This window comes from Xiphophorus couchianus, chromosome 21, assembly GCF_001444195.1.
Source record: "Xiphophorus couchianus chromosome 21, X_couchianus-1.0, whole genome shotgun sequence".
In the NCBI taxonomy this organism is placed as follows: domain Eukaryota; kingdom Metazoa; phylum Chordata; class Actinopteri; order Cyprinodontiformes; family Poeciliidae; genus Xiphophorus; species Xiphophorus couchianus.
In genome coordinates this window covers 2,862,565-2,889,350 of record NC_040248.1, presented here as the reverse complement: position 1 = coordinate 2,889,350, position 26,786 = coordinate 2,862,565, and the positions used below count along the sequence as shown (strand labels likewise).

Sequence of the window (26,786 nt, the reverse complement as noted above, 5' to 3'; positions counted from 1 at the left end):
ACCTGGCTGCTCTCAGCTCAATTTGTTTGCACTCATGTTTCCCGACAGTGTGGGCCTTGGTTAACATTTAATCCTGCCCTGACAGATACAGGCAGGAGACTGTCAAAACGCGAGCCATCAAAGGCGGGAACCAGCCCAAACCGCCGGCGCATCGGCCAGAGTCGGCACCGAGTATCGGCCGGCTTCGGTGTCTTTAATGAGCTCTGAGCTGTCGGAGGGAATGCAGTCGTGTCTCCTCACCTTCCTCTCCCTGGGATCCTGTCAGCTAGGAAAAGATCAGCAGTGGAAACACAGAAAAGAAGAAGTTCAATTCTTCTCAAAGTGCTCCTGATACTCGGGGAGGCTTTAAATAAAACATGGAAATGAATCCCGACACGATGCAGGGCGGCGTTTTCGATCAGAGACTTACACAAGGTAGGGCTGTTATACAGCGGGAGTAATGGTGTAGCCAGAACTGCACAGAGGGCCAATAAGACAATCAATGATGAATTACATGACACCGGGGCTAATGTCCTTGATTAGTCTTGCTATGCGAACAAATGAAGCGAGGCCCTTGACAATCACACTAGAGACAATGCGGCTCCAATAGGAGTTGATGTGTTAGGCCGTTCTGCAGCACATGAGCTCAAGTCTCATTATACAAACTCATGGTCAGGAGACGCACAAATCCTTCAAAAGCATGTTTAAATCCTGATTGTGGCCTTGCAGGCTTGTATAAACAGAATCATGTTTGCCTATGGAACCAAAAAAGAACATTTCCTGCTCAAAAATGATGAATCTAGACAGGATTCATGAATAATAATAATAAAAAAACAGCCATTAATTTACGATTATCCCGTGTCAAAGAATGTGGCCTCTTAATAAAATAGATAAAACCAAATTCCACATTATTTTGTTGGATTATATTAATTAATATTAGCCTGAATGGTTGTCTTTATCAGAGGTGGACCCAAAAAAATGTCCTCAAGTAAGAGTAACACTACTTCAGCATATTGTTACTCAAGAAAAATAAATTACTCAAATAAAACTTAAAAAGTATTTGGTAAAACTTCTACTAAACTTAAACGAAATTAACATAGCATACTTAAAAAATTAAGATGATCTATTTATATAGTTCCTAAATAAATACAAGTTGTCAGCTAACTTAGCTAGTTCATGATGTACTGTAGATAGCATGCTACAAAATAGCATGATGATTAATAGCTGAGTTAATGTGCTTGTTAGTTTAAAACTGGGTAAGCAGCACAAAAAGTCTGCAAAAAATGTTATTAACTAGCATGTTAACGTACAGCTTAATATGACTGTTTCAAATTGGTATTGATTACAGAATTACTATGCAAAAAATAGCATGTTAACTCAACAAAGCAAGTATGTCACAAATTAAAACTACAGACTTTAATAAATTCTTGATATACTGTATTAATTGATCGAGTTCAGAGGCGAGTAACACTACTTCAACATATTTTTACTTTAAAGCAATAGCATCACGTATTTTAAGGGCACATAGCACCATCAGGTAACTCTGTTACCTTCAGTCTGTATATCAAAAAACAAGAAGTTTGATTTGCTTTGAAACTGGGTCTCTGTCTCTTTAAGAAGCTCCTACTCTTTTTCATGATGCCGTTTCAACCGTTTTTATCAGAGCTGGACTGAGAAGTTGTTGCATCAGGTGTTTGCTAATTGCTGCTGCCGCTAGTCTTTAGGAGCTGAGAGGGAAAGGCAGGGGCGACGTAAAAAGAAATTTTTTCCCAGAAAGTTACTCAAGTAAATATAAGAGAGACTTAGACTGACTTTATTGTCATTTTGCATGCACAGGGTGTATACAGAACGAAATTTCGTTAACTAGTTACTACCCACTTCTAGTCTGGTCAGATTTGTGTTTGACGTTTTATTTTGAAATTTAATGTATTATTTTATGGTGTTGTGAGTCACTAGAAACACTCAACATATCACACATACATACATAAACATTTTTGGTAAAATTATTTTTACTATTTTAGGAAGGTGACGATATTAATTGGTCGGTGACGGTGTTAATTTATGAAAACATGTTTTGAATTACCTACAATAATTCGTATTTTTTTCCTGTTAGTTTTTTATGTTTCACTGCTCAAGTCATCACTTTTTCACACATATAGTTTTATTTTATAAGAGTGCAACCATTTTTTAGTCTAGGCTGCAAACTGTAATTAATTCTTATTTGGCTAAACCTGGACTTCTTAAAATACAAAAGCAAACAAACACATCTTTCAAGGCTAATGTTTTGTTCGTTACATTTCAACTCACCTTTTCAAAACAGCCTCATTTTTATATTACAACCACTTCACGTGCATGAAAACCTACTTTTATCTCTTCTGCCAACAGTCTGCACTCAATTACAGCGGCTCAAAATTTAAAGCAGGTTAGAAATCCCAAAGCTCACACCGGGAACATCATGTGAAAAAGAGCACATCCTGCTGACAGGTGACTTGTAAATTAGCAGACTTAAATTAGGTGAGAATACAAAGTCAAACAAAGCCCTTCAACTGGAGGCACTCTGCACCAAACAAGGGAGGGCTCCAAGAGATGATTTTAAATTAACTGACCTTTTAAAAAGGCATCGCTAATCTAGTCACATGAAACAGCAATTTATGAGGGGGGGAAGTGTTCATTTACTAGCAATGAGCATCTATCAATCTTGGTGACAGACGAGTACACTGGGGAGAGGGAGGAAGACGGAGGGCACGGAGAGTGGAGCTTTAGCTCCTGACACGCTAACGCTAATGTTTCATAAAAAGCTAAAGCCTGAGAATACAAACTGCATCAATCACAAGTGGCTGGAGGCCTCATTTAAGAGCAGAGAGAAGTCAAAGTTGGACCTCTGCGCCCTCGGCGACTTCCACAGGCCAGCTCCGACAAAGCCATTTGTGTTCACCTCCAGCTAATTAGTCGAGAGAAGAACAAATTGTACGTTTGATTAATGAAGTAGTCACAGAAAGCAACTGATTCCAGTCCAAGATGTCCCTCCCAAACACAATCTGGATTCTGCACACATGCATCTGCATCCATATGCAAGGAGAGTACGAGGCGGCGGCGGTACACGATGGAAATTGCTGGTGGATGTGTTTGTGAGCGCCGCGTAATTGTAGTTTTACTTGGCAGAGAACGAGATGTCGTAAACGCCTCAAACCCGCCATCTATTCTCCTTAAGTGCCGGTTGATGAAAAGACAATAACAAGATGAAAAACAGCCAGAAAGGGCAGCGGCTCATCAGGGACGCATCAGACGCACTCCTTCAAATCTGAAGAGCGGCGATGAGTACATGAGAGTCCATCAGGGTGTGAAGAAGCATGATCACACAGGAAAGAAAAAGCCACAACACAAACTGTGCATCACTGACAGAAACATCCTGCCGGATGATTGATGTGCTCAATGGTGGTTAGCTTCCTGGTTCTCCGTTTCTGGCTCGGCCTCTCGCCCGAGCTGTGGGCCGACAGGCTAACACTCAACAGGAACAGTGCAGCATCGTCGACACAGAGTGAATAAAATGAGACACAGATGAACATTAAGGCTGTTGTCACACCTCACAGTCCTATAGAACTGGTTCGATTGGGGACCAAAACTGCAACAGTTGTTACATTTTCAGCTGCTGTGGTTCTCTTTCACACTGCAGAGTCAAAGAAACCAAACCCTTTGAAAATCCTGTTCCCCTTCTCGCCTGTGGGGGCGCTGCACCAAGAACCACTAAATGAAACGACAAAACTTCTGAAAGACACTGAGCGCAACTTCCTTCTTCACAAAATGTAAATAAAAATAGAGTAGAGCTCTATACAATCCTAGCGGTTGTAGGATTTCTCTTTCGTTTCGGTGAAAGATCACACATTTCTCCCACTAGCGCTAGGCTACCATGTTTGATTCGGTTGTATTTACCCAGAATCCCCTGCGCTGTTCACTTCCTGCTTTTGGAGCAGTACCAAGTCTGCTTGGCGTTCACATATACATTCCAACCGCACCAGAGTTCACTTCAACCAAACTGAGACCGAAGTTTGTAGGCGGAACAGAGTTTGCTTTATTAGAGTTCGATTTGCATTCACACTTTCCCAAACAAATCGGACTTTATAGGCAAACAGCCTGGAGTTCAACTAAAGTTGACTAAACATTAAAACAATCAATCCAAATTTTAATAGTTCTTTTCTTTTTATAAATACAAATTAAAAGAAGTCAGAAGCCTCCTCAGATTCGTTGTGAAACTGACTGCTACTGGAGATCCTTCCTGCCATCCAAAGCAATTCTTTTAAATACTCGGATGATATTGGGATGTGTTATAACAACATTTAATTTCCGTTTGGGATAAATAAAGATCATTTGAATTTGAAAATTCCCAGTCTATCAATCAATGTGTAAGGATGAAGAGAATTAGCATGTAGCAATGAGATCCACGAGAACCAAGACAGACTCACTGAGAAAATATCTAAAGGAAAGTGTGTTTGTGTTGCTGAACGACTTACATTTTTCAAGCGCATCCATCGCAGCTCCCATTTCAGCCTGTTGGATGCTGGATTAGAGGGAGACAGAGACACAAGAGGCAGGGAAGGATTTTAGCATATTCAAAATGGGACTTTCTGAAATTCTGTCAAAGAGAAGAAAAACAGGCCCGGTGCTGAGAGGATTATCAGGAGGGCATTATTTTTATTCTTAGCGCACCCTTCTGCCTGACAATCGCAGGTACACTCAGAAAAAATAAACACCGGGCGCCGTTTGCAACTCGGCGTCGTCCTGCGCGTATTATGTTGATCGTAGCCTCAGCATCAGAGGTGGCTGGAAGCTTAAATCATGTAAATACGAAAACAGTGAGCGCTCTGAGATTCTGCAAAAGGGACAAACTTATCGCCAGCTTAGAGCAACAGAGACTGCTTTCAAGTGTGGATGGATGGATGGATGAGGTGTGTGTGTGAGAGAGGATGAGATGTTTGATGGATTTAGGTTTCATTTCTCGCAGGCTCAGCTGCGGCTTTATCGCCTCCAACCCTGAAAAGGCCGCCGTGTGGAGATTCACTTTCTCTGCTCTGCATGAATACAGGAAGTAGCGACGCACAACAACAACAACAAAAAACAGGTTGCACACTGCAAAAACACAAAATATTACCAAGTATTTTTGGTCTAATTTCTACAACAAATATCTTAATACACTTAAGACAAAACTACCTTGCAAGTACATTTTCAGCAATACCTAGAAACTTGTTTTAAGTCATCTTTTTTTAAAGGGACCAATTATGCAAAATTCACGTTTTGCACGTTTTAATAATTCCATTCACAGCTTCTAAAAACAGCCTAGGCACTTAAAAAAAAGTCAGTTTTTTACAATAAGTTAATATCAAGTAATTTTGGTGTCTGGAAAATGAGCCATTTCAAAAACTCTGGAGAGTAGCATCACAAATCACCAGGCAATGCACCGTTACCTAGCAACCACAGCCGAGTTTGCCGTTACCTCCAAGCTGAGTTCCAACACATTTGGTCAGCTGGTTTTACATATGCGCTGCACAATGGCTGCTGGAAAAGACAAGTGTTTTGTTGCTCACTAACCATCCAGAAACCATTTGCTGCATTCTAGTTTTTTGAGGAGGAGGCGCTACTAATGCTTTTCAAAAAGGTACGATTGTATAATTGTGTATCTGTGTGCAGACATCTTTCATGTGCGAGTGTAAACGTTGAGTTTTTGGGCGTGGCCAGCAGGAGATTATTTGGATTTAAAGTGCCAAGACGCCCTAAAACAGCTCATTATGAACTGAGCAGACTGAAATCTTATTACCCAAGAATGATTTTGTGCAAAAGACATATTGAACATGTTTTGTAAAGACCACAGACCGATTCTCACCTGTTCACAGAAGAATAGGTCACCTTTATTATAATCCTGCAGATTATTTCACTCATAGTGAGACATTTTCCCCATGCTATCAGTGAAGTAATCTACCAGTGAAACAAGTATGTTTTTAAAATCAATATTAAAAAAAATATTGATTTAAACAAGCTCCACATTTGTTACTTATGAATTTGTTTTGTTTTATTTCAAGTGTACCAATATGTTTTCACTTGAAACTAGAGCAAAAATTCTTGGTAACATTAAAATTTTTTGCAGTGTGGACGGACGGTGAAAAACACAAACGCTTTCCTTCGCCTCCTGCTGCGGCCGCAGGAATCCCAGGTGCAGCGTCGCCTCGGCGCATTCGCTTCTGAGCAGCAAAGTGATATTTTCATAACAAAATTTATGTCAAATCAATAATGAATTGATTCATTTTCATTGTGCATAATGTCTCTCCCAATAGAGCTGAGCTTAATTGCTATAATAAACGGCATCAATACAGCGAAGCCATTATTCTCATCCCATTAGTAGAGCACTGAGAAGGAAAGCAGCCGGTTGTTGTTGGATATTTTTATTCTTATCACAGTTTTTTGAACATTTTTGTCACCTGTTAGTTCAAACCATCAAAACCAAAATTTACCGCGAGTTTAAGACGATATTTATAGTCTACAGGAAGAATGGAAGGATCAGGGTTTCGACATGTTTCACATAAAAATATCGGATTTTCGTTTTCCAGAGTTTCCAGACGTTCGTGACTGTTTTAAAATATAAACATTCAAAACTTGTGAAAGAATTAAATGTGAAACCTTAAAATGACAAGCAAGAAAGGAAAGAAAAACACAAGGAAGAAGACAAAAAAATACAAAGAAAGGAGAGAAGGAAAAAGTAAAGGATACAAGGGAAGGAGAGATTATGCAAAAAGGGAGGGATGAAAAAATATGGGCAGGAAAGAAACAGATGGAAGAATGAATGTAAAAAAGGAAGGTAGAATAAAAGAATAAAGGAAAAGGAAGCAGGACAAAAAAGGAGGGTAGTAAGAATGGGAAGGAAGGAAACAAGGAAAGGATACAAGAAAAAAGAGAAGAAGAGAATATGGAAAGAGGGAAACATAAAAAATGGAAAGACAAGTTTGGAGTGACAGCAGGAAAAAAGAGGAAAGTAGAAGGGACTTATTGCAAGGGAGGAAGTGATGTAGAGAACATGGAAGGAGGGAGAAATGAAGGAGAGAAGGAAAGACAAGGATACAAAGGAGGAAGGGAGCATGAAAAGAAGGAATACATGTTTACAAGGTGAAACTGGGATTATTAACTGGGAATGAAGGGATTTTTCTCACCTTGGGCCTTTGCCACAGCCGATGCGTTCTCCTTTGAAGTAGACGGCGACCGTGTACGTCCGGGCGTGCGACGGCCCGACCGTCTGCAGCGTCCTGCGAAAAACAGGAACAAAAAACAAAAACAACCATGAGTCCAGGAAATTCATCTGAAGCAAAGAGAGATTCGCTTTTCCCAACAAGCAAGTGGTTTGAGCTGCTGACGGGAAACGGAGAAAAGAAGCGACTCATTAATGGTGATTCTCGTTTAACAGAAAAGAAACGGCGACTCCGTTTCATTCCTGCAGGGACGGCAGCACAAACACGCTGCGACTCCACTTAATTTTTCACAGCGTTTACTTATTTCAGCGGCTCGATTCATTTTTAATGCCGTGTGTCGATTATGACGGCGGAATCAATAATGGAGCGAGAGCGAGGCGGGTTCGGACCAGAACTTTCTGTTCAACAGGAAGTACTGACGGCCTGCTGCGATGGAGCGGATCAGCCTCTCCTCTGGTTCTAACTCCTGACCTTTGACCTCTTAGAAGAGAGTCAGCTGGAGGTCAGAGAGCATCAACAGAACCGAGTTTTCCAGGAGACTTTTTTATAAAACTGAGAAAATTACAGAGATTAAAAGACTAAATAAACCACAGGAAAGGAAGGAAGGAAGGGAGGGAGGAAGGATGATGGAAGAAAATCAGAGAAAGATGAAAGAAAGTAAGTACAACAAGGCAAGAAGGAAAGAGGGAAGGATGGATAGGAAGGGAAGAAGAAATAAAGATGGAGGAATCAAAAGAACAGAGGAAGGAAAATTAGAACATGAGGATAAGACAGATGAAGATAGGATAGGATAGGACAGAAGGAAAGGAAGGAAGGACGAAAGGAACGAAGAAAGGTAAATAAGAAAATGAGAGAAAATAGAAGAAAGGAAAAAACAAAGAAGGAAGGAAAGAAGAAAGGAAAGGAGGACAGGAAGAAAATAAGAAAATGAGAGCAAAAGGAAGAAACAAGATAGGAAGGGAGGATGGAGGGAAGAAGGAAAATGGAAAAAAAAGAAAGGAAGAAGGAAAAAAGAAAATGATATAAAGACAGAAGAAAGTAGGATAGGATAGAAGTAAAAAAGGAAAGAAGTAAGACAAGGATGGAAGGAGTGAAGTAAAATAAGAAAATTGAAGTAAAGACAGAATTAAGTGGAAGAAGGAAGGAATAAAGATTAGGAAAAATGGAATAAATGAAGTAAAATAAGGCAAATAAGGAAGAAAGAAAAATAAAAAGCCTCATAAATCTTTGATTTGACTTCCATATTTTTCCAGGAAGTGAAGGAACGTCTTCATATCGACATGCAGAGGTCAGGCCGCCTCAGCAGGAAGTCAGGATTACAAGACCGGCCCCTGGTCTCTCCGGAGCGGCGTTCGCTCCGAGTGAACCGTTGAAACTCATCCCGCCGCGGCACTCCGTTTGTTTCTGCTTGGCGTTCCCGCGGGCGGCGGATCGCTGACTGCGGCTGGAGAGACGCGCTGTGTCAGAACCAACAGAATCAGGAGGAAAAATAAAGCTGAAAAGACGGAGATAAACACGGAGCGGGACAGAAGGAGCCGATTGAACATCAACACGAACTTCTGTCTCCATGCTGACCTCCTCTTTTCACTCCAATAAAGGCCGTTTCTACGTCTCTATGGCAACAAACGCAGCATCACGGCGGCCGTCCCAAGTCTTTTATAAAGCTCGACTCCTTGTTGAATGAGAGGTTTCGGCGGCCATGTTTATTTATCACGAAAGCGACCTTCAAACCGGAGGTCACAAACGTTCTGGGACCAACAGCAAAGAAAGGAGTCCTGCAGAAAAACAGATTTTACTTTTCTAAACATTTACAGTGAGCAAAATAACAGGTTAAACAGCAAAGCTCTGATTTTAGAGGGAAACCCATAAATTTAAGCATTTTTAATGACAGAGATCATAATGATGGGTTTTTGGACTTATTTTCTTACTTTTGGACAGCTGATATGATGCGTAATTGGAAAACACTTTGTAACAGTTTATATCTCACTAAACAGAGTTTCTGCAGGTTTCACCAGCTCAAAATTAAGACTTTTTAAGACCACCATGAATGAAAATAAAGACCTGAGTCACAACCGAAAATTCTATATTTTACGATGCTCTCGCACTAAGCCTAGAGTTATAAATTTGCACTTACCTGTAACAGACGCAAAAAAAAAACCTAGCAAGGTCACATTAGCAGCTAGTTAGCATCGACTGCCATCAGTCACATTGCTAGTAATATTATTGTAAAAAACCTTTTAAGGACAGGATTACTTTAAGAAATGCTAATGCTTATATTTACATTTATTCAGAAATGCCACTAAAAACTGTTTTAAAAACATATTAAGTGTTTTAATTTAAGCTCTGATAATAGCTTATTAAAAAATAGTTCAAAATCCAACATATGAAAGATTTGATAGCTAATTTGGACACAACGTCTCCAAAAACCTTAGCTGAAACTGGCTTAGGAAAAGAGAAACTGGGCTTAAATTTATTAATTTCATAAAAACAATTTAATTTAAAGTCATTTTATTAAAAATGACAATAAATCAGCTACATAAAAGTAAAATTAATTAAATTCTAAGTTGCTAGCAGCTAGCACTGGCTAGCATTTTTTTGAATGTGTTTATTCCATAGTGCATTGTAACACGTTCAGACATTGTTGTTGTGAACAGTTTGACGGTAAGTGGCTAGGAATAGCTTCACAGCTTGCCTCGAACAGATCGTACGCACGCGGCGCTGCCCTGACTTCTCTGAGCTCTTACTTGTACAGCGGGATGTCGGGCTCCTTGCCCTCCGTTCTCAGGGTCAAACAGCACTGCTGCAGCTGAGATTTGGGGTCGTTCCAGTCCTGGTTCAAAATAAACTCCTGCAACACACAAACCACTCATTTCATTTCGATCCGTTTTTCCTTTAAAAGCCATTTCTTTGAGAGAATCAGTGTGCTGAAAGTTAGGACCCCTCTCCTTTGGCTCTTGCTTTTATTTCATTCCCGCCATCCCAGTGCTTTTTATAAAGCTCCCCCTTTTGGACTCACTTATTTGCTCGCTCTCAGACTGGCTCTCCATCTGTGTCTTCACAGTGGGTACAAATCACAAGCTACTTAAGACAAAAGCCAATCCCCGGCCAGAAATAAAAAGTGTCTGGGAGTCTCCCAGGTGTGCAGCCCTGATACATTTTTCCTACCCAAGTGGGACTTCTAAAAGCCCTTCCATTAACAGGGAAGCAGTCTTGTCATAAAAAGGCAGACTTTGAATGCAGAACTGTCTGCTCCTATTAATTTTCTACAAAGAGTGCTTCTGCTGGTTGTGCTCCCTTGCTCTCGCTGCGCTCTACATCTCTGCTGGTTTTGCTTCTCTTTTTTTTCCCTCCATCCAACTTTCCCCTCATCTCTCGCCACAAAAACTTACCAAGTATTTTTGGTCTAGTTTTTCCTGAAAATATCTCAGTACAGTTGAAGTAAGACAATAACTCCTTAAAGGTGACCTGGTACGCTTCCTTGAACAGGTTAGGATAGGTCTGCGATGCAAAAAATTGTTTTGGCACAAAATCATTCTTAGATAATCAAGTTTTAGTTAGAACGAGAATTTTTCAATCCAAATGAGCTGCTGCTGGCCACGCCCAAAAACTCAACGTGTACTCTGACCTGTGGAAATGATGCTGCTGGGCACCCCACTCCCCCAACTTAAAGATTACACTAGCTCTTGAAAATGGCTGCAAACAGATGCACAATTATACAACTGTACATCTTTGAAAAGCAGAAGTGGAGCCTCCTGCACAAAAAACAAGAATGCAGCAAGTGGTTTCTGGATGGTGAGCCAACAATAAAACACTTGTCTTTTCCAGTAGCCATTGTACTGCGCATACTGAGGTCAAAGCAGCTGACCAGACGTGCTGGAGCTCAGCTGAGGTTGATGGACTTTACTAGACTGGACTTTGCTGGGGTTGCTAGGTAGCGGGCAGAACTCTGCTGATTTGTCACGTTACATTCGGAAAGTTTTTGAAAGGGCTCATTTCCCAGACACCAAAAAAACGTGAACTTTTTGCCAAAAAACGTTTTCAGAAGCAGTTGAGACCCAAATGGACTTTGGCAATGGATAATGTTAAATAAATATTAAGGAGTTATTGGCTTAAAACAAATATCTTGCTAATATCTCAGAACACTTGAAATTAGACAAAAATAACTTACAAGTAACTTTTCAGCAAGCTTGTTTTGAGTCAATAATTCCTCAATATTGATGATAAAGTACTAGTTCCACTAGCAGATAATGTTAAGACATTTTCTCATTTTATGCATGAAGTAATCTGCCTGTGGAACTAGTACTTTATCAATATTGAGGATTTATTGACTCAAAACAAGCTTGCTGAAAAGTAACATGTAAGTTTTGTCCTTTTTCAAGAGTACATGACATTTGCAGTGGAAACTAGACTAAAAATGCTTTTGTGATTTTGCAGTGCTTCTGGGTGGTGGGAGGTTTCCACGCTCCTTCAGCGTGAAGCAGAGGAATTTTGATGTTTGGAAATTAGCACAAAGCCCACCTCTGCTGCAGAACAAGCCACTCCTGTTGCAAAATGCACTTGTGCAAGCCCCTCGATATGCATCATCACACGGCGCAGCACAAAGGAGGAAAAAAATACGGCAAGGTTGGCTCTCTATTTCCATCTAAATTGGATGAAGCAGCACAGTGTGTGACGCCGTCTTTCCACAAGGCTGTGTAAGGAGACGTGCTGGCTGTTTCACAACTTTTCCTCTTGGATGTGGAAATGAGGTGCTCTCTTGCAGCGACCATGACGCAAAGCTCAGCTCCTCCAGAGCTGAGGATTCTCCCTGGAGAGGCACACCAAGACAGCAATTAGCATGGCATATCAGACCGCTGCAGCAGCCTCACAAGGAGAGGTCCAGGCTGTGCGGGTTACTCGCCATGTGTGTGTATCTGATAGTTCTGCAAGCAAGTGTGCAATCTGGGGTGTTTTCTCTCTAAATTTGGACTCGGGGCACTTGAGGATAAAAAGCCGATCTGGCCGCAGGAGTTCTGAAACACACTCGACTTCCTCTGCCGCAGTCCTTAGATCAATAGCCAAACGCTGATGAGCAGCAAACACACCCCGACGCATGCATCTCTGCAACGTTTGCGCTTTCCATTAAAAGTCGACTGGAATAGCAGCGCGAGCCGCCATTATGAGAGGCATTCGAGAGCCAAGCACCACTTCAGGGCCCCTGCATCGATCAGGGCCCAGCCATTAGCTCCCTCCTCATCATCATCATCTCCTCGGCGCTTTTCTCTCCTTAAGGTGCCCTGCTCGGCAGCGCATTGATCAGGCGCGGCCGCTGAATGGCCATCGATAGGTGCTCACCTTCAGCCGAGGAAAAAAGCAGACGTTCATGAAGGTGTGAACGTACTCCAGGTCTTTGTCGATGTAGAGAGCCGCGATGAAAGCTGCAACAACAAAGAGAGCACTTATAAAAGAGCAATAGAAGAAGAAAAAAGAAAGCAAGGTAGCCGGTGAACGGTTAAGAACTTGTTCTTAACAACAGTCTTCTAGTTCTACTTTGACATAAATAAAAGCTAAAAAGCCAGAAGGTGTTCAGCAGCAGACTGGAGTTTAATGTAAACATTTTGAAACAAGAACCAGTTGTTCACAGGATGTTTTCCACATTTCCACCTAATTTAGCAAAGTAGCTGCAGTCAATTTTAAGACTTTTTAGGACGTTTTCAATGCCACCCCGAATTAAATACCGAAGAAAACTATAAATAAAGCAGAGGCTTACATGTAAAGTAGTGCAAAGGTTAAAAGTTTTTATGCACAGAATGTATCCAGCCTCGGATGTTGAAAAGTTTGGCATCGGAAGTGACCCAGAGGGGAATATGAACAAATAAATCTGTATTTAAAGGGTTCAACACACAGGAGGCTCAAACTTTTGCCTGACAGAAAAAAAAAAAAAACTAGATACACAAGATAAAACAGTTTATCTTCAACGTACTTTACATTCATTTAAGATTTTTTTATTCTGGAAAATGTTTTGTTTTTTTTGTTTAATTTAACATCACACTGCAAAAACAAAATCTTACTAAGTATTTTTGTCTAGTTTTTGGTGCAGATATTCTGGAGCACTTTAAGACAAAACTAACTTGCAAGTAACTTTTCAGCAACAAAAGGTTGAAAGGGAAATAATCTCCATGTGGAACTTTTTCCATTAATACTAAGGAATTATTGACCTAAAATAAACTCCCATTTCTTGTGGAAGTTTAACTTGCAAGTTAGTTTTGTTTTAATTTAATTGTACTAAAATATTTCCTTAAGTAAATAGACAGAAATACTTGGTCAAATTTTGTTTTTGTAGTCTAGTGCTAATTGTTGTGTTTTAATGCATATTAATATGCATTTGTGGTTTGAACTGTTAAAATAAGCAGCTATAAGTGTTTTATACAGGGTCTCAAGTACTTGTGGATTTCAGTGATTTGTCTGTAAACTCTGACGGTTCTCTGTTTCACTTAAACAATCCAACAATTATTGACTACTCTCTGTTGATCTATCCCATAAAATTCTATTAAAACACACTGAATCTTGCGGCTGTAACATGATAAAAGGTGAAAATGTTCAGGGGGTATTAAACTCCCAGGCAGCTCTCTTTAAGATGAAACTGTACGTCAAACTGCAGCGCTTCCAACCCAGCTGAAAAAGATTTCAAACGCAAGCAGAGGTCATGCGGTGTCATCTTCATCTCTCTGCGGCGCCTTTTGTTTTCCCATTTGCCGCCGCCGCATTCACTCATCTCAGCGGCTAAGACAGCAGGACACGAAGAGCAAATAATAGGTAATATTTCAGAGGGGCCAGTAAGGGGCCTGCTGCCGCCTCGGGGCCCGACTCTTCATATAGAGAAGAGCTGAAATCATTTCCAACGCTGCCCTCTCCACTTCCTCCCGTGTCATCAACTCTGCTCAAGCCCACAGAAAAAATAAATAATATTTTTTTATTTTTTTAAATCTGAGCGAAGATTTGAAAGGCAAATGATATGAATCACAGTTTGGTTGTTCATCATTCTGGAAGTGTTTATTCCCAACTTCCCATATGCCTCCGTCCCAGTTTGCTCTCTTTCTGTTGGCCTAACGCGGACGCGTCGGCTCGATCCCAATAAGAGACATATTTACTTGTGTTATTCATCTTTTAATCTGGACAGACGAACAGTCTTCACTCTGGGCTTCAACTCAAGTGTAGGTTTGGCAGAGATGAGAAGAAATCTTTTTGTCTTTATTGGGATATTGGTGTAAATAAAGCTCCATGTGGCCCAATCAGTAAAGATGCTTGAAAAGCTCTAAAATTAATTCATCTTTTACTGGAGAAGAATTAAGAGAAAATTTATCAATTTTAGTCAATTTGTTCAAATGTGGAAAAAATATCAGGTTAAGAAACATGTAGACTGGCTGGATCTTAAAGGTCAAACCATTTAGTATTGATGTTTGCGTACAATGGTGTTCAAAGTGGGGATCGGGGGCCATTTGTGGCCCTTAGACTGATCTTTTGCGGCCCCGCTGACCATAAGAGCAAATAAATTAGGACAAAATTACAACTTTTAAATAAAATGTTATGTACCAAAAGGTTAAATGCAACACAAAATGATACATTTCCAGGCTTTCTGTTTTTTTTTTCTGTTGTCATGGTAACTAGAACCACATATACTCATTGACTTGTACGCTAAATTACAGATCGGCGCAAACAAATCTACTTTTAATTGCTGTAAACTTTTAGCAAGAAATGGGAGCTTATTTTAAGTTACTAATTTCCTAATAGTGATAAAAGGTTCTAGTTTCACTAACAGATTATTTTAGTTATTACAAAACATTTTTCCATGTTATAAGCAAAATAATCTGCCAGTTGAAGCAAATATTCATCAATAATAATCTACTATAGACTTTAAACGAGCTCCTGTTACTTGCTGAAGTTACCTACATGTTAGTTTTGCCTTTTTTCAAGTGTTAATACAATATTTGCACATAAAACTAGACAAAAATATTTGGTAAGATTTTGTGTTTTTGTAGTGTAATAAAATTCGAGAAAAAAAAAAAAACAGCAAGTGTTTTCAAAAGAAGACCAGCAATAAATTATGTATTTACTTAAGATAATGGATGAAATTTGTTTCAGATTTCTTCAATCAAGCCCAGAATAACAAGCAAACTGGTTGGATCTACGATCAGATTCCTACAAAACAATAAAATTGGATTATTATATTTGTTTAATTAAAATAGCTTACTGTCTAGTAGCATAATAAACAACATATTTGGTGATTTTAGTTTTTAAAAATGATATTCTGGCCTTCAAGTCACAAAGTCTGGAGCTCCTGAATGTTCCTAAATAATCCTGTTTCTTTCTGCTATTGTTATACTGAGCGCTGCATCTTACATTAAAGTCTGGAGTTTGCAACAACAGCTCCATGTTATAAGTGAAATAACACGACTGAAAAAAACAAAGCAGTGATTGATTAATTTCACCTGTCTGCGAGGGAGCTGGCAGCTCGGTTTACGTCCCGCAGTGAGGCGCTGGCCTCGGCACTCCCATCAAAAATAATACAGCAGCCTAATGATCCCAGAAAGTTGTGATTATCAGAAGCTGTGGTCCAGCGCAGCCTGCAGGACAAACCGTAATGTCCCTTAATGTTGTTGCTGCTATTTTTTTACTCCTGGAAGGTTTCTGAAGTTACGGATCAGAGTCTGGTTCTGAGTTTGTGGGTAAAAACGTCACAAATGGTGACGAGAACCAGGATTTAATTAGCTTGATTTGGCTGATGTGACGTTTGAAACATTCAACTCGTTGGTGAAACAACTATTAGTCGATGTTATTAGCAGAAGAACTGAAAATATAAAATACTTCTGTTTCTTCAGGTCAAACTGCTTTTAGTGCAAGAAAAACACAATAAACATTGTTTCTAAAAGTGAACTATTATGCTTCCTTGAGCAGTTTAGGATAGGTTTACAGGCCATACAAAATATGTCTAACATTTTTTGCACAAATTTATTCTTAGAAAATGAGATTCGAAATGAGCTGTTTTAGGCCCCCCGTCACTTTAAATCCAAATAAGCTGCTACTGGGAACACACCCACAACTCAAGGTTTACACTCGCTCATGAAAATGGCTGCAAACAGATGCGCAATTATACAACCATATGTTTGAAAAGCAGAAGTGGAGCCTCCTGCACAACCAACAAGGATACAGAAAGTGGTTTCTGGATGGTAACTCAACAACTCTTTTCCAGCAGCCATTGTACACCAGTAAAACCAGCTGACCAAACGTGCTGAGGCTCAGCTTGGTTGGTAGGTAACGGCACACTACAGCTCAAATGTGACTCAACAAAAGGTTGTTTTTAGAATCATATAAAGCAGAAAGCAGAAAATTACGTATTGTTGCACCAACTGTTTTGTCTGTTCTTGAAATGGGGTAGAGAAGGCCACACAAAAATCAACCTAGGGGCAGTTTGGCAGGTTTTTATTTGTGGTCTTCTCACATTTAAAATATATTTAAGGCGCAATAACTGTAGGAACAAAACATTAAAGAGTCGTCCAGTTCAACTAAATATCAAAATGGCTGCACTGATTGGTTTTCTATACATAGGCTGAGATTAAAGAAATCAACGTACACTCCAACAGGTCAGCCAAAGTCTTTGTGCGCAGCGCGACGGGCCGTTTCGTTTTGTCGTTGGTGATGGCGAACTCCTGCATGCCCAGCTCTTCTGCCACTTTGGCCTGAGTCCGGTTGTTCACCAACGAGCTGCGGAGAAGCTGCAGGGAAACAAAACAAACAAACAGGAACTCATGTTGTATCTGAGTAGCAAGGTGAGCAAGAAGAAAGAAAGAAGAAGAGAAACAAGAAAAAAACCAAAGAAGAAGTCGATAAAAAGCATGAAGATGGAGGGCAACGTGGAATAATTCATGCAGAGAAAATGTTTTAGTCTCTTAAATATTACATCGTGACTTGGAGCGGGGCGGATGACAACATGTTCGACTTGTTAGGGTGCATTTAAGTCTCTAAAAGAAACACACAAACATGGTAAATATAGCCACGAGATGCAGAAGGGAGCAAATGGAATGAAACGAGACTCGCATGAGTTCGTCTTGCTGTGATATGCCCTCATTTTTATTTAATTTTATTTTACAGCACGCACCCAACCTCGACTGAAGTGGCAAAAATAAAAAAATAAAACACAAACACCAACACTAGTTGAATGGGCACTTTTTATCCCGATTCAAAATCCATTTCAGATGCGCCCTGTGTTGACTCCTGGGTATTGCTCCGAGCTTTCAGCCTTCATGAAAGCTTGCTGGAGGCTTTTATACAAATGACGTCAAACAAGAAATATCTGCATGTGCTGCGATGCATGGATGTTTAGTGCTATCATGTTAAACCAAAAGAAAAACAACTTATTTTTTATTCTTTCCTTATTTTGTTCCTACTTATTAAATTAGGTGGAGTTATACAACAACGTTTTAAATGTAAAAGTTGGTTTCCCGCAGGTTTTGATTGGTTTTTGCTCTATAATTGACATAAAAATGATTCCTTGAAAGACAGTTTGGGAGCAGTAGCTGATGAAGCGATGTGCAACAATTAACTTGATTTAAAAATGTATAGAAAAAATAAAGACATAAATAAATTGACCATATATTTAGATACAATGTCTTAAAAATGACAGAAACGGTCTCTCCAAGCAAGATGTCAAATACAACATAAAAGTTAATAAATGAGTGAATGGCAATTTAGTCGAATTGTTAAGGATCTTAAGACATTAACCAAAAGTAATTCTTAGTTCTATTTGAGGATTATAAATAGTTTTGTACACAAACGTACCAAATTCTACTATGGAGTTCTGTTAAGTGATAAAATGGACTAAACAGGACTAAAAGTAGAGCCTAAGAATCAACAACTCAACAAAATGATCCAAACAAGCAAATCGACTTTTGTGACTTTCATCGAGTTTTTGGATATAAAATGCAGACTTTTCCGAATTTGGATGGAAGTGCTTAATTAGATACTTTATTACACCTCAAATTACTAGTAGACATAGAGGAGAAGATCAGCAATGTTGGAGACAATGTGGCCATCAGAACGTCAATCACTCTCATGTATTTTGGTCCTGCCCAAAGTTGGCACCTTACTGGGATGGAATCTGTCAGACTACCGGGATAATTTTGGGGTATGTCATCCCCAAAGACCCCAGAATTTTTCTGCTGGGGCTGATATCTGGAGAAGTATTTCAAAAAGAAGATGAGTATCTTTTTAAAGTTCTATCAATTGCAAGCAAAACACGCTCTTGGCTAAAGAAACTCCCTCCCCAGCTAGACCATTGGTGGGAAGTCGTGGAGGAGATTCACTCCATGGAAAAACTGACATATCTTTTACATATAAAAGGACACTCTTTTACAAATGCTGGTCTAAATGGCTGTCATACAAGAACAAGGAAGCATAACTAGATGTAACATCTTGTAATTATTTTTTATTTTCTTTTTATTTATATATGTATCAGTGCCCTAAGTTCTGTGTGTGTTTTATGTTTCATTGCAATGAAAAATGTTAAATACAGAGTATATTTTAAAAAAGCAGACTTTTCCACTCAAGCCATGCACAGTCAGCAGTTTTATAATATTCTTTATTAGCCTTTACTAACAGTAAAAACCTCCAGTCTGTTTTTCACTGGCCATCCTATATTTGATGCTCTTGATTGAAGCAATGTGAAGACGTGACAAACTGTGTTTCTTTTGTGCTTGTATCCTGACGAGACGCAGAGTCAAAATAAGCTTGAAATTTTCACCTGGATGCAGCTTTATTTTTCCTGTCTGACAAAGGAGCTGCAGATAAAGGGGTGTTTGTTATTGAAAAGCAACGAACGGTTTGGTCTCGTGACAATACCCATCACACAGAGTACAGTAAACACACTTTCTGTGGAGCGAAATGCAGAAAGAGGTGCAAATATAAAAACATACCTAAAAAAAACAAGATAAAATCACTGAAAACTAACTCATTTAGAAAGCAGGCAGCAGAAACACAAAGTAAAGATGGGAAAATGGATGTCTGTGGGTGGGAAAATGAAATGAAAGCCTTGTAAGGAGTGTGGGTGATGACATTTGATTTGAGTGATTTGATCTTACAGTTAAGTGTCCTTCATGGTGGTCAGGGAAGTGGATGAAGAGATATTCGGTGGCGACCAGCTGCATGATGGAGTCTCCGAGGAACTCCATCCTCTGGTTGTGGCCTCTGGATAAAAGCAGGAACACAAACAGGAGAAAGGAAGGTTACAGGAGGCGAAAACGGGATTAAATAGGAAGAGCATGCGAGGTCATCTGGATACACATCATCTCTGCGGATCTACCAGGCTTTTAGACTCCTAACTAAAACGACGGAGTTGGTTGATGTGTGTTTCATGTGCAGCCGCTGGGAACAGCTGCACTGACAGGCGGCGTGACAACTTGGAGGATCTGAATGCAATTCAAGCACTGAAGTACAAAAGAAGAGTGCTTAGCAGGAAAAAAAAAAAACACCTGCAGGAGAGCCTGTCAGCAAAAGCAGAGGCTCTGTGCAGAGGTTTATAAACCATCTTTCAACATCATTTCCAAGAAAATGTTGTGATTCTGTACTGTAAGTCCCCGCTTAGAGAGGGGTTGGGTGGGTTTGCAGTAACTGCTGCTTGCTGCTGCTGCTGTAATGGTCATTAATTAAACAGAATTATAGATTAGCATTGCAGATGTGGGCTGGAGTCGGGCCAGGCTGGCAGGAATCGCTGGCTGCAGGGGAACGCCGTGCGAGACGGGAGGTATATTCAGCATATCCATCTATAGCTGCACGCTCCCGGCAGGAGGCGGCGTCTGAAGATGAGGAGGGTGCGGAGGTAGAGGATGAAGAGCACCAACAAAAGGATCAAAGTTTATTGTCTAACTTTTAACGTCTGTCATTCTGTTTTTTGTTTTTGAATGAGCCACAGAACGCTGGACCCAAGTCTCAGAACAACCACCAGTTATTTTGACTTTTGATTAATGTGTTAATTACATTTTTTCGACTGACTCATTTAGCATTTGTAAGAATGAAAAATGTACTTTTCCTTTTCAAGTGTTTTTCTAAACAACCACTGTAAAAAGGAGGTAAACACATTATTAAAATACAAAAGGGGAAACAAAAGAAAGTTCAAAGACTTGGACCCAAAATTGAAGCGAAACAAAGAAGTCTGGCAAAGCTGCCTTTAAATTGCTTTAATAAAAACAACATTTACTGTCCATGGGGTTCATGTGGAGTAGCTAATAGTAGTCAATATCTTAACTGAAGCTGAGAGCAGTCATAGTGGTCTTGTGAGCAAGGAATCCTCCTGGAGACAACAAGAATGAATATCTGACTCAAACTTAAAAAATCATCTTGTAGCTTATAAGTAAAACTCTTGTTTACTATAATTTCAAATTAACAATGTTTATTTAACTAATTAGACAATTTCTGTTACAGCTGAAAAATGCTGGAATAGTTTATCAGGCATAGTTCCCAAAGATATATTAGCAACATGCATTTTGTTGTATTCAGAAATCTGGAGGCTGCAAAAACACATACTACAACCGATTAGCCGTTGGATTTTAAAGCAGTTAGCTCCAGTAGATTTGAGCTTTAATAGCTATTAGACTGAGCAACCATTAGCCTGAATCTTCCTTGAAAAAGAAATTTAATCTCAAGGGACCTCCTGGTAAAACAATGGTAAATAAAAAAAATAGGTGTCAGCTTGATTAACTGTCTTCAGTACCAATTAGCTTAAATAGCTACAAATTTGTACATATTTTGGCTAGAGCAGATGTCAGCTAGAGTTGCTGTAGCTTAGCTTGGGAAGTCATACAGTAGGCCTAGATAACACTTAGTGTATCAGTTACTTCATCCAGCTGAAAGCTTAAATAATTGTTAACTAGTGTAGCTGCTACATCGTCTGTTAGCTTGAGTAGGCTTGACCTGCTGTTAGTTTGAGCAGCTGCTACATTTTTCAACCATTAACTTAAAGACACAGAGGCCCAATTTCAAGGCGTTAAATCAGAAAAGAAATTGTTTTACGTCATATTTGATATATATTGCATTTTTTTAACTGAAAGTAACTTAGCTACTTATATATGCAGTAAAATGTAACATTTCAGCAAGAAGTATAAGCTTGTTCTAAGGCAATAAAGTTTAATATTAAGTGCTAGTTTTATTGACAGATTATTAGTGATAATTATTTTTAAAACATGTAAAGCTCTGCATGTTCTTTCCTTCGTTTTTCACAGCAAGTTGTCCTCTGTCAGTTAACGGGGGAGCTTAACCAATTAGTTAATCAAAACAGAAATTATGATAATCAACTGACTTAAAGGCTTTACATATGAAAACAGGCTAATATTCAATTGGTGTCCAATGAGAATCAGCCTGGCAGGGGACAAGAAAATACTTATTTGCCTTAAGTTATTTAAAAATGGTAATATTTTGTAGTTTATTGCTGACAATCCTGTGCTTTTGTCTTAATTTTGTTGAGTAAAACTGGCATTGGTGCAGAAATCTGAACTGTTTTCACTGTGGACCAAAGCATACAATAAAATCTGAAAAATAAGGATGTCAGATTTCAAAGAAACACTAGTTTGAAATTACATTTTTAAAACGGTGCTTGCCGTATGAATTTAAATTAGTCTTAAATTGTGAATTTATTTATTTTCTGTTTTTGTACTGCTCTGTTGCTAAGTCCAGAAAGTGTGGTGGTTATTTTTTAATTCAAGCCAAACACACTGATTTTAAAGTTCTCTCTTGGTCTGATATGTTTCTTTGGGATTTAAAGCAGAGGTTCGTATCTACTGCAGTAGAGGCTGAGCAAACTATTTATAGTTTGGAGAATCATTAAGACATTCTGATGAAGTAAAGCTACAGCTAATGAAGCTTTCAGATTCCTAATTGTAATAATACTCACTAAAGCTACTCAAGCTATAAATTAGCCAGCTGTAACGTATAAGCTAAGTAACAGACTAGCAGCTATGCAAGCTAATGTCTACTGAAACTGTCAATTACTCAAACTTAGAAGTACTTAAGCTAATGGCTACTTGGACTACACCTTTACAACCTTAAGGCTATATTTAGGAAAGGGATAATTCAAGCTAATGGCTACTCTAGCTTAGACTATCACTACTCAATAAAGTGGCTTATCCAGCTAGCAGCTACTTAAGAAAGTTTCACTATTTCTCAGGACGCCATCAACATAGTTCCTCTATTAACCCTTTAACAACCTTTTTACCAGCTTTTCACAGAAAAGTAGGTCCTATAAGATGTTTGCTAATTGCTGCTGGCTAGTTTGAAGGAGCTGGGTGCGGGGGAGGAGTTTCGTCCTTGAAGGCGGGGCTATGTCCACCCAGGTGTTTTGCACAGCCGAATGTTGTGATGGACGTGAAAGGATTTCTCAAGCATGCATGAAAAAAATATCAACACTCCGGATATGTTTTTGAGGAGGAAAAGCTAAAAAAAAGAGAGAAAAAAGTACATTTTACATGACACTGCCCGTTTAAGAGACAAAACTGCTGGGCGTGCCGTGGTGGCGTAGGGGTTAGCGTGACCCGTATTTGGAGGCCTTGAGTCCTCGACGCGGCCGTCGCGGGTTCGACTCCCGGACCCGACGACATTTGCCGTATGTCTTCCCCCCTCTCCTTCCCTGTTTCCTGTCAGCCTACTGTCATTTAAGGGACACTAGAGCCCACAAAAGACCCCCTGGAGGGGAAAAAAAAAAAAAAAAAAGAGACAAAACTGCTAAATGTTGGTTCAACAAACTTCTAAATAATAGAGTGTACTTAGTTTTTCCTTAACATACTGTAAAATTTTCGCTCCATCTTTGCTTACTGAATAATTAATCTGGAATCTGTGTTTTTGTCCCTCTGAAACATTTCCAGCTACAATTAAACTGTTAAATAACTGACTTTTAAACTTTCTGTTTGATATGGAGTTTACCGCATTAGCACCGCAGGAGGATTAGTCCGTTTAAAAAACTGGAGAGGAATAAAAGTCGGATGCAATTTGAATGTTTAAAACCGGAAAAATAAAGAAGTTGATTTTAATTTAAAGACTGTAGAGGAGCTTATGTAAGAGCGGAGGATAAGCTTTAAGTTGGAGCCATTTTTCTTTCCCTTTTACTGCGTCTTTGAGGTGCAAGACGTTTGGGGAGAGGGACACTGCTTGATGTCCACATTAAAAATAATCAGAGGGCTTCTTAATGAAAGGCTCCGCCATGGCTCATGAGAGCGTGAAAAGTCGAGGCGGAGAACGAGCGAGACTCAGGAGAAATCATCCCCAGACTTTCAGGGCTGAATGTCGGAAACACCTGATTTCTGAAAACCCAGAGCCGCAGAACGAGAGGGGAGCGAAAAGATGCTGATTTCACTTCCAACAGGAGGTCGAGGCGGGCAGGAAACAGCGGGGTGACAGCCAGAAAGGAAGTGAATAAGGGAAAACGATGGAGGACAAAAAAAGGAGGAGATAGAGCGGGTCAGAGAGGAATGTGTGCAGCTGCACAAAAGGAGCCTCCTTTATTCGCTTCAGTGACAATTCTCCAGAAAAGCTGGAGGAAATTGAGGTAAAGTGTGGAGCCGAGGTCTTTATTCACCTTTGAATTTGATCTAAAATGCCTCTAACAGCACTTCTGAGCGGGCAGAAATAAGGCCGCCCAATCAAAGAGAAAAGGCCTCTTCATTTTTTTTTTCCTTTAAAATCATTTTCCTCGTGGTTCTGAGGGAAATAATGTTCTGGTTCTGTATGGACACTTGTGTTCAATTCAAGTGCAACTACTTTGGGCAATTGGTTGGCTGGGAATTGAGAGTTCTTTAGAAAATGGGCAGCGCATAAATAAACACTGATGCCTCGACTTCATCTGAAGTGCAGTTAAAAAGTATTCACCCCTCCATTACAGATTTCTATTGTTTTTACTTTTTGTCACATTTTTTGACACTATATGGTTTAAAAATAAAATGTAATTTTTCATACCAGATACCATTTTAATCTATACTTTTTTCTGTTTGTTTTTTTTGTTTTTTTAAATGACAGAAAATATTTCCAAAAAGTGACATTCAGTTCAAAAATCTCTTCTCTGTGTTGTACAAAGGAGTTTTAGGGCCAGGCTAAGATTATTTCTGTTTTATTTCCAAAATACTATCATAATATTTCACCAGAAAAAAACATCTTAAAGTTGCAAGAACAAAAAAGTAATTTTAGTGAGAAATAGATTTGATGGAGTTATCGGTTCCTGTAGTTCTTTCTTTTAAACAGAATCAGTCATTTGCAAAATCGTTTCAAGTTCCTGCTGCCGATAATAATTTGATACTGATGTTAAAAGATCAAGTATTCCAATTTTCTATTAAGTGTTAACTTCACAAGATGCTCAACATTCCTCATCTGAACTATTTGTTGTTTATCCTGTTGGAATTCTCATAAAATTCAAACTTTATTCTGATATCATGAATTCAAAGACCAAATAAACAGAAGCTGTAAAACAAGATGGCCGCCAGTGAACTATGGAGTGCAAAAATCCCAATTTTCCAAAAATGTAACCTTCAAAAACCAAAAATTACATTAATCAATAATAAATTTGGAAATGTGGTCTAGTCAAAGTCTGTACTTGAATATGATATTAAATAGGCCGTTCATGCAGCAGAGGGACTGAATTTCATAAATTCTGCAAAGAGAAGTGGGCGAGTTATAATGCTAAGAGGGAAATTACTTTTTTACGTACCTGGTAATTGGCTTGGATTGTTTTTATGCTTATTCGTCGTTTGAAAAATGCTAATTGTATTCATTCAAATTATTGTTTCTATTATATTAAACTTTAAAAATTTGAGTATGCTAAAAAAACAAGACAACTTACCTGTGGGTGTGAATATTTTTCATAAACTACATAGTTTCTGCTCAGTTCTTGGCTGATCTGAATAATATATTTAATGTTTTTGCAGAAAAAGGTGCTAACTTTTTAAAATAACTCCATAAATAAACTAAATTTTTTTAGTCTACTAAGGAATTAAAGACTTAAACAAGCTTCTATTTCTTGATGGAAAGTTACTTTTCAGCTAGTTTTGTCTCGTTTCAAAGATAATAAGGTGTTTTTATTTTTGCTGTGTGCCCATAAATAGCCAGAATGTGGCTGAAAACTAACAAATTTGGAGAAATAATCCCTTAGAAGGACAAACTGAGTCTGCAGTCGACCTTTTTTCTTCATTCTTCTAGATATTGCCAAAAATACTTGATAAAATTTGTTTTTGCAGCGCTTCTCCTGTGTTTCTTCTTGCATCTTCTTCACCATGTAGGTCAGCTTGTCCTCCAGTCCTCAAAGTGAAAGGCCAAAGGTCGCCCGCAGTCTCCACATCCTTCCTTATCGTCTGGCTCTCCTTTCCGTTCTCTGACCTCGTTCTGCGCTCCATCTCCACACCGTGCCCTACTTCGCTGCGACCTTTGGTCCTCGTGGGCAGTCGTCGCTCGGCTGTATTTGGGTCAACGCGCCTTCGGCTACTAACGAGCTGATGAACATAAATTAAAATGGAAACTTATCGGCTCTTTTCCCTCTCGTTTTGCTGCAGGACAGGCGATCGGATTCGGCTGAAACAAGTAGAAACCTCCGCCGTTGAGTTGGAAAATATCGCTTTCAACCTTGAGTTGGAAAGTCCTCAAAGTGAAGCTCAGGAGGAGACAAAGCTCTGGACCTCTAATCAACTCGACTGACCCCGACTGGAGAGAGGTTTGACATTTAAGTGATGGATTAGAGCACGCTCAGGAGTGTGTGCGTGTGTCTGTGCAGACGGTGTGCACTAACACACAGAGAAGTGTCCTTGTGGCCAACCTAAGCAAGCAATTACAGAGCGCAACCTGCCAATAAGATATCAAACGGGCGCTGCCAAGCCTAATTTGCTTTAGCTGTCAAACCCACTATTGTGTAGAGTTGGAAAGCTCAGAAGTGAGCCGAGCGTCTATTGCAAATAAGCCTCTCCAAGTCTGGATGGAGGAAAAAAATAATAAAAATCCGGAGGAGAGTTAATGAAAATTGAAATTTTAAAAAAATTACATGGTATGAATAAATGAGGACAGCTACACAACAACTACAGATCAATTCCTATAGAAAGTTTGCAACTTTTCCCCCTCCGACTATCGAATAAACGTCACGGCACAGGAAAGGGAAAAAAAAACAAAAAAACCACACATTTTCAAAGTCTGGGGTGTTGCAGCACTGCTGCGAGACGCCGCAATTAACAGAGAAAAACAGAGCAGAAACCACATGCGCATGGCCGCGCTCTCCCTCTCTGAGCGCAGCACGCACCGAGGATGTATAGCGAAGCCAGCCTTAATTAAATCTGCATCAAAAAGAATGATTTAAGTAAGACTCCAAGAAATCAGTAGGTGGACTGAAGCACGACAGCGAGGGAGAGAGACAGAGAGAGAGGAGTGAGAGATGTGGCTGAAATAAATGAAAGAGAAAACCTTCAGTCCAGGACAATCCAGTGAATCAAAACCGCATTTCCCATGGGGCATTGGGGTTACAGCCTCGCAGTTAGGAGACAGAATACAGATATGGAGGCTTAAAAGTCTCCTGGGTTTTCCTTCTATCAG

The 26,786-nt window shown here is 39.5% G+C and overlaps 1 protein-coding gene across 4 annotated transcripts in view; it reads right to left on the bottom strand.

Moving 5' to 3' along the window:
- drosha (drosha ribonuclease III) overlaps nt 1–26,786 on the bottom strand; it is a 134,511-nt gene that overhangs the window by 10,073 nt on the left and 97,652 nt on the right. For 3 of the 4 annotated variants that reach the window (XM_028004741.1, XM_028004742.1, XM_028004743.1), the window contains 6 exons: nt 19,322–19,427; nt 16,819–16,960; nt 12,543–12,625; nt 9,953–10,056; nt 7,173–7,265; nt 4,488–4,534 (listed from right to left, as the gene is read on the bottom strand). In XM_028004741.1, the coding sequence (XP_027860542.1) occupies nt 4,488–4,534; nt 7,173–7,265; nt 9,953–10,056; nt 12,543–12,625; nt 16,819–16,960; nt 19,322–19,427 (575 nt within the window). Of the gene's footprint in view, nt 1–4,487; nt 4,535–7,172; nt 7,266–9,952; nt 10,057–12,542; nt 12,626–15,676; nt 15,812–16,818; nt 16,961–19,321; nt 19,428–26,786 lie in introns of those variants that run through there. The other variant, XR_003593851.1, reaches the window with a different exon arrangement.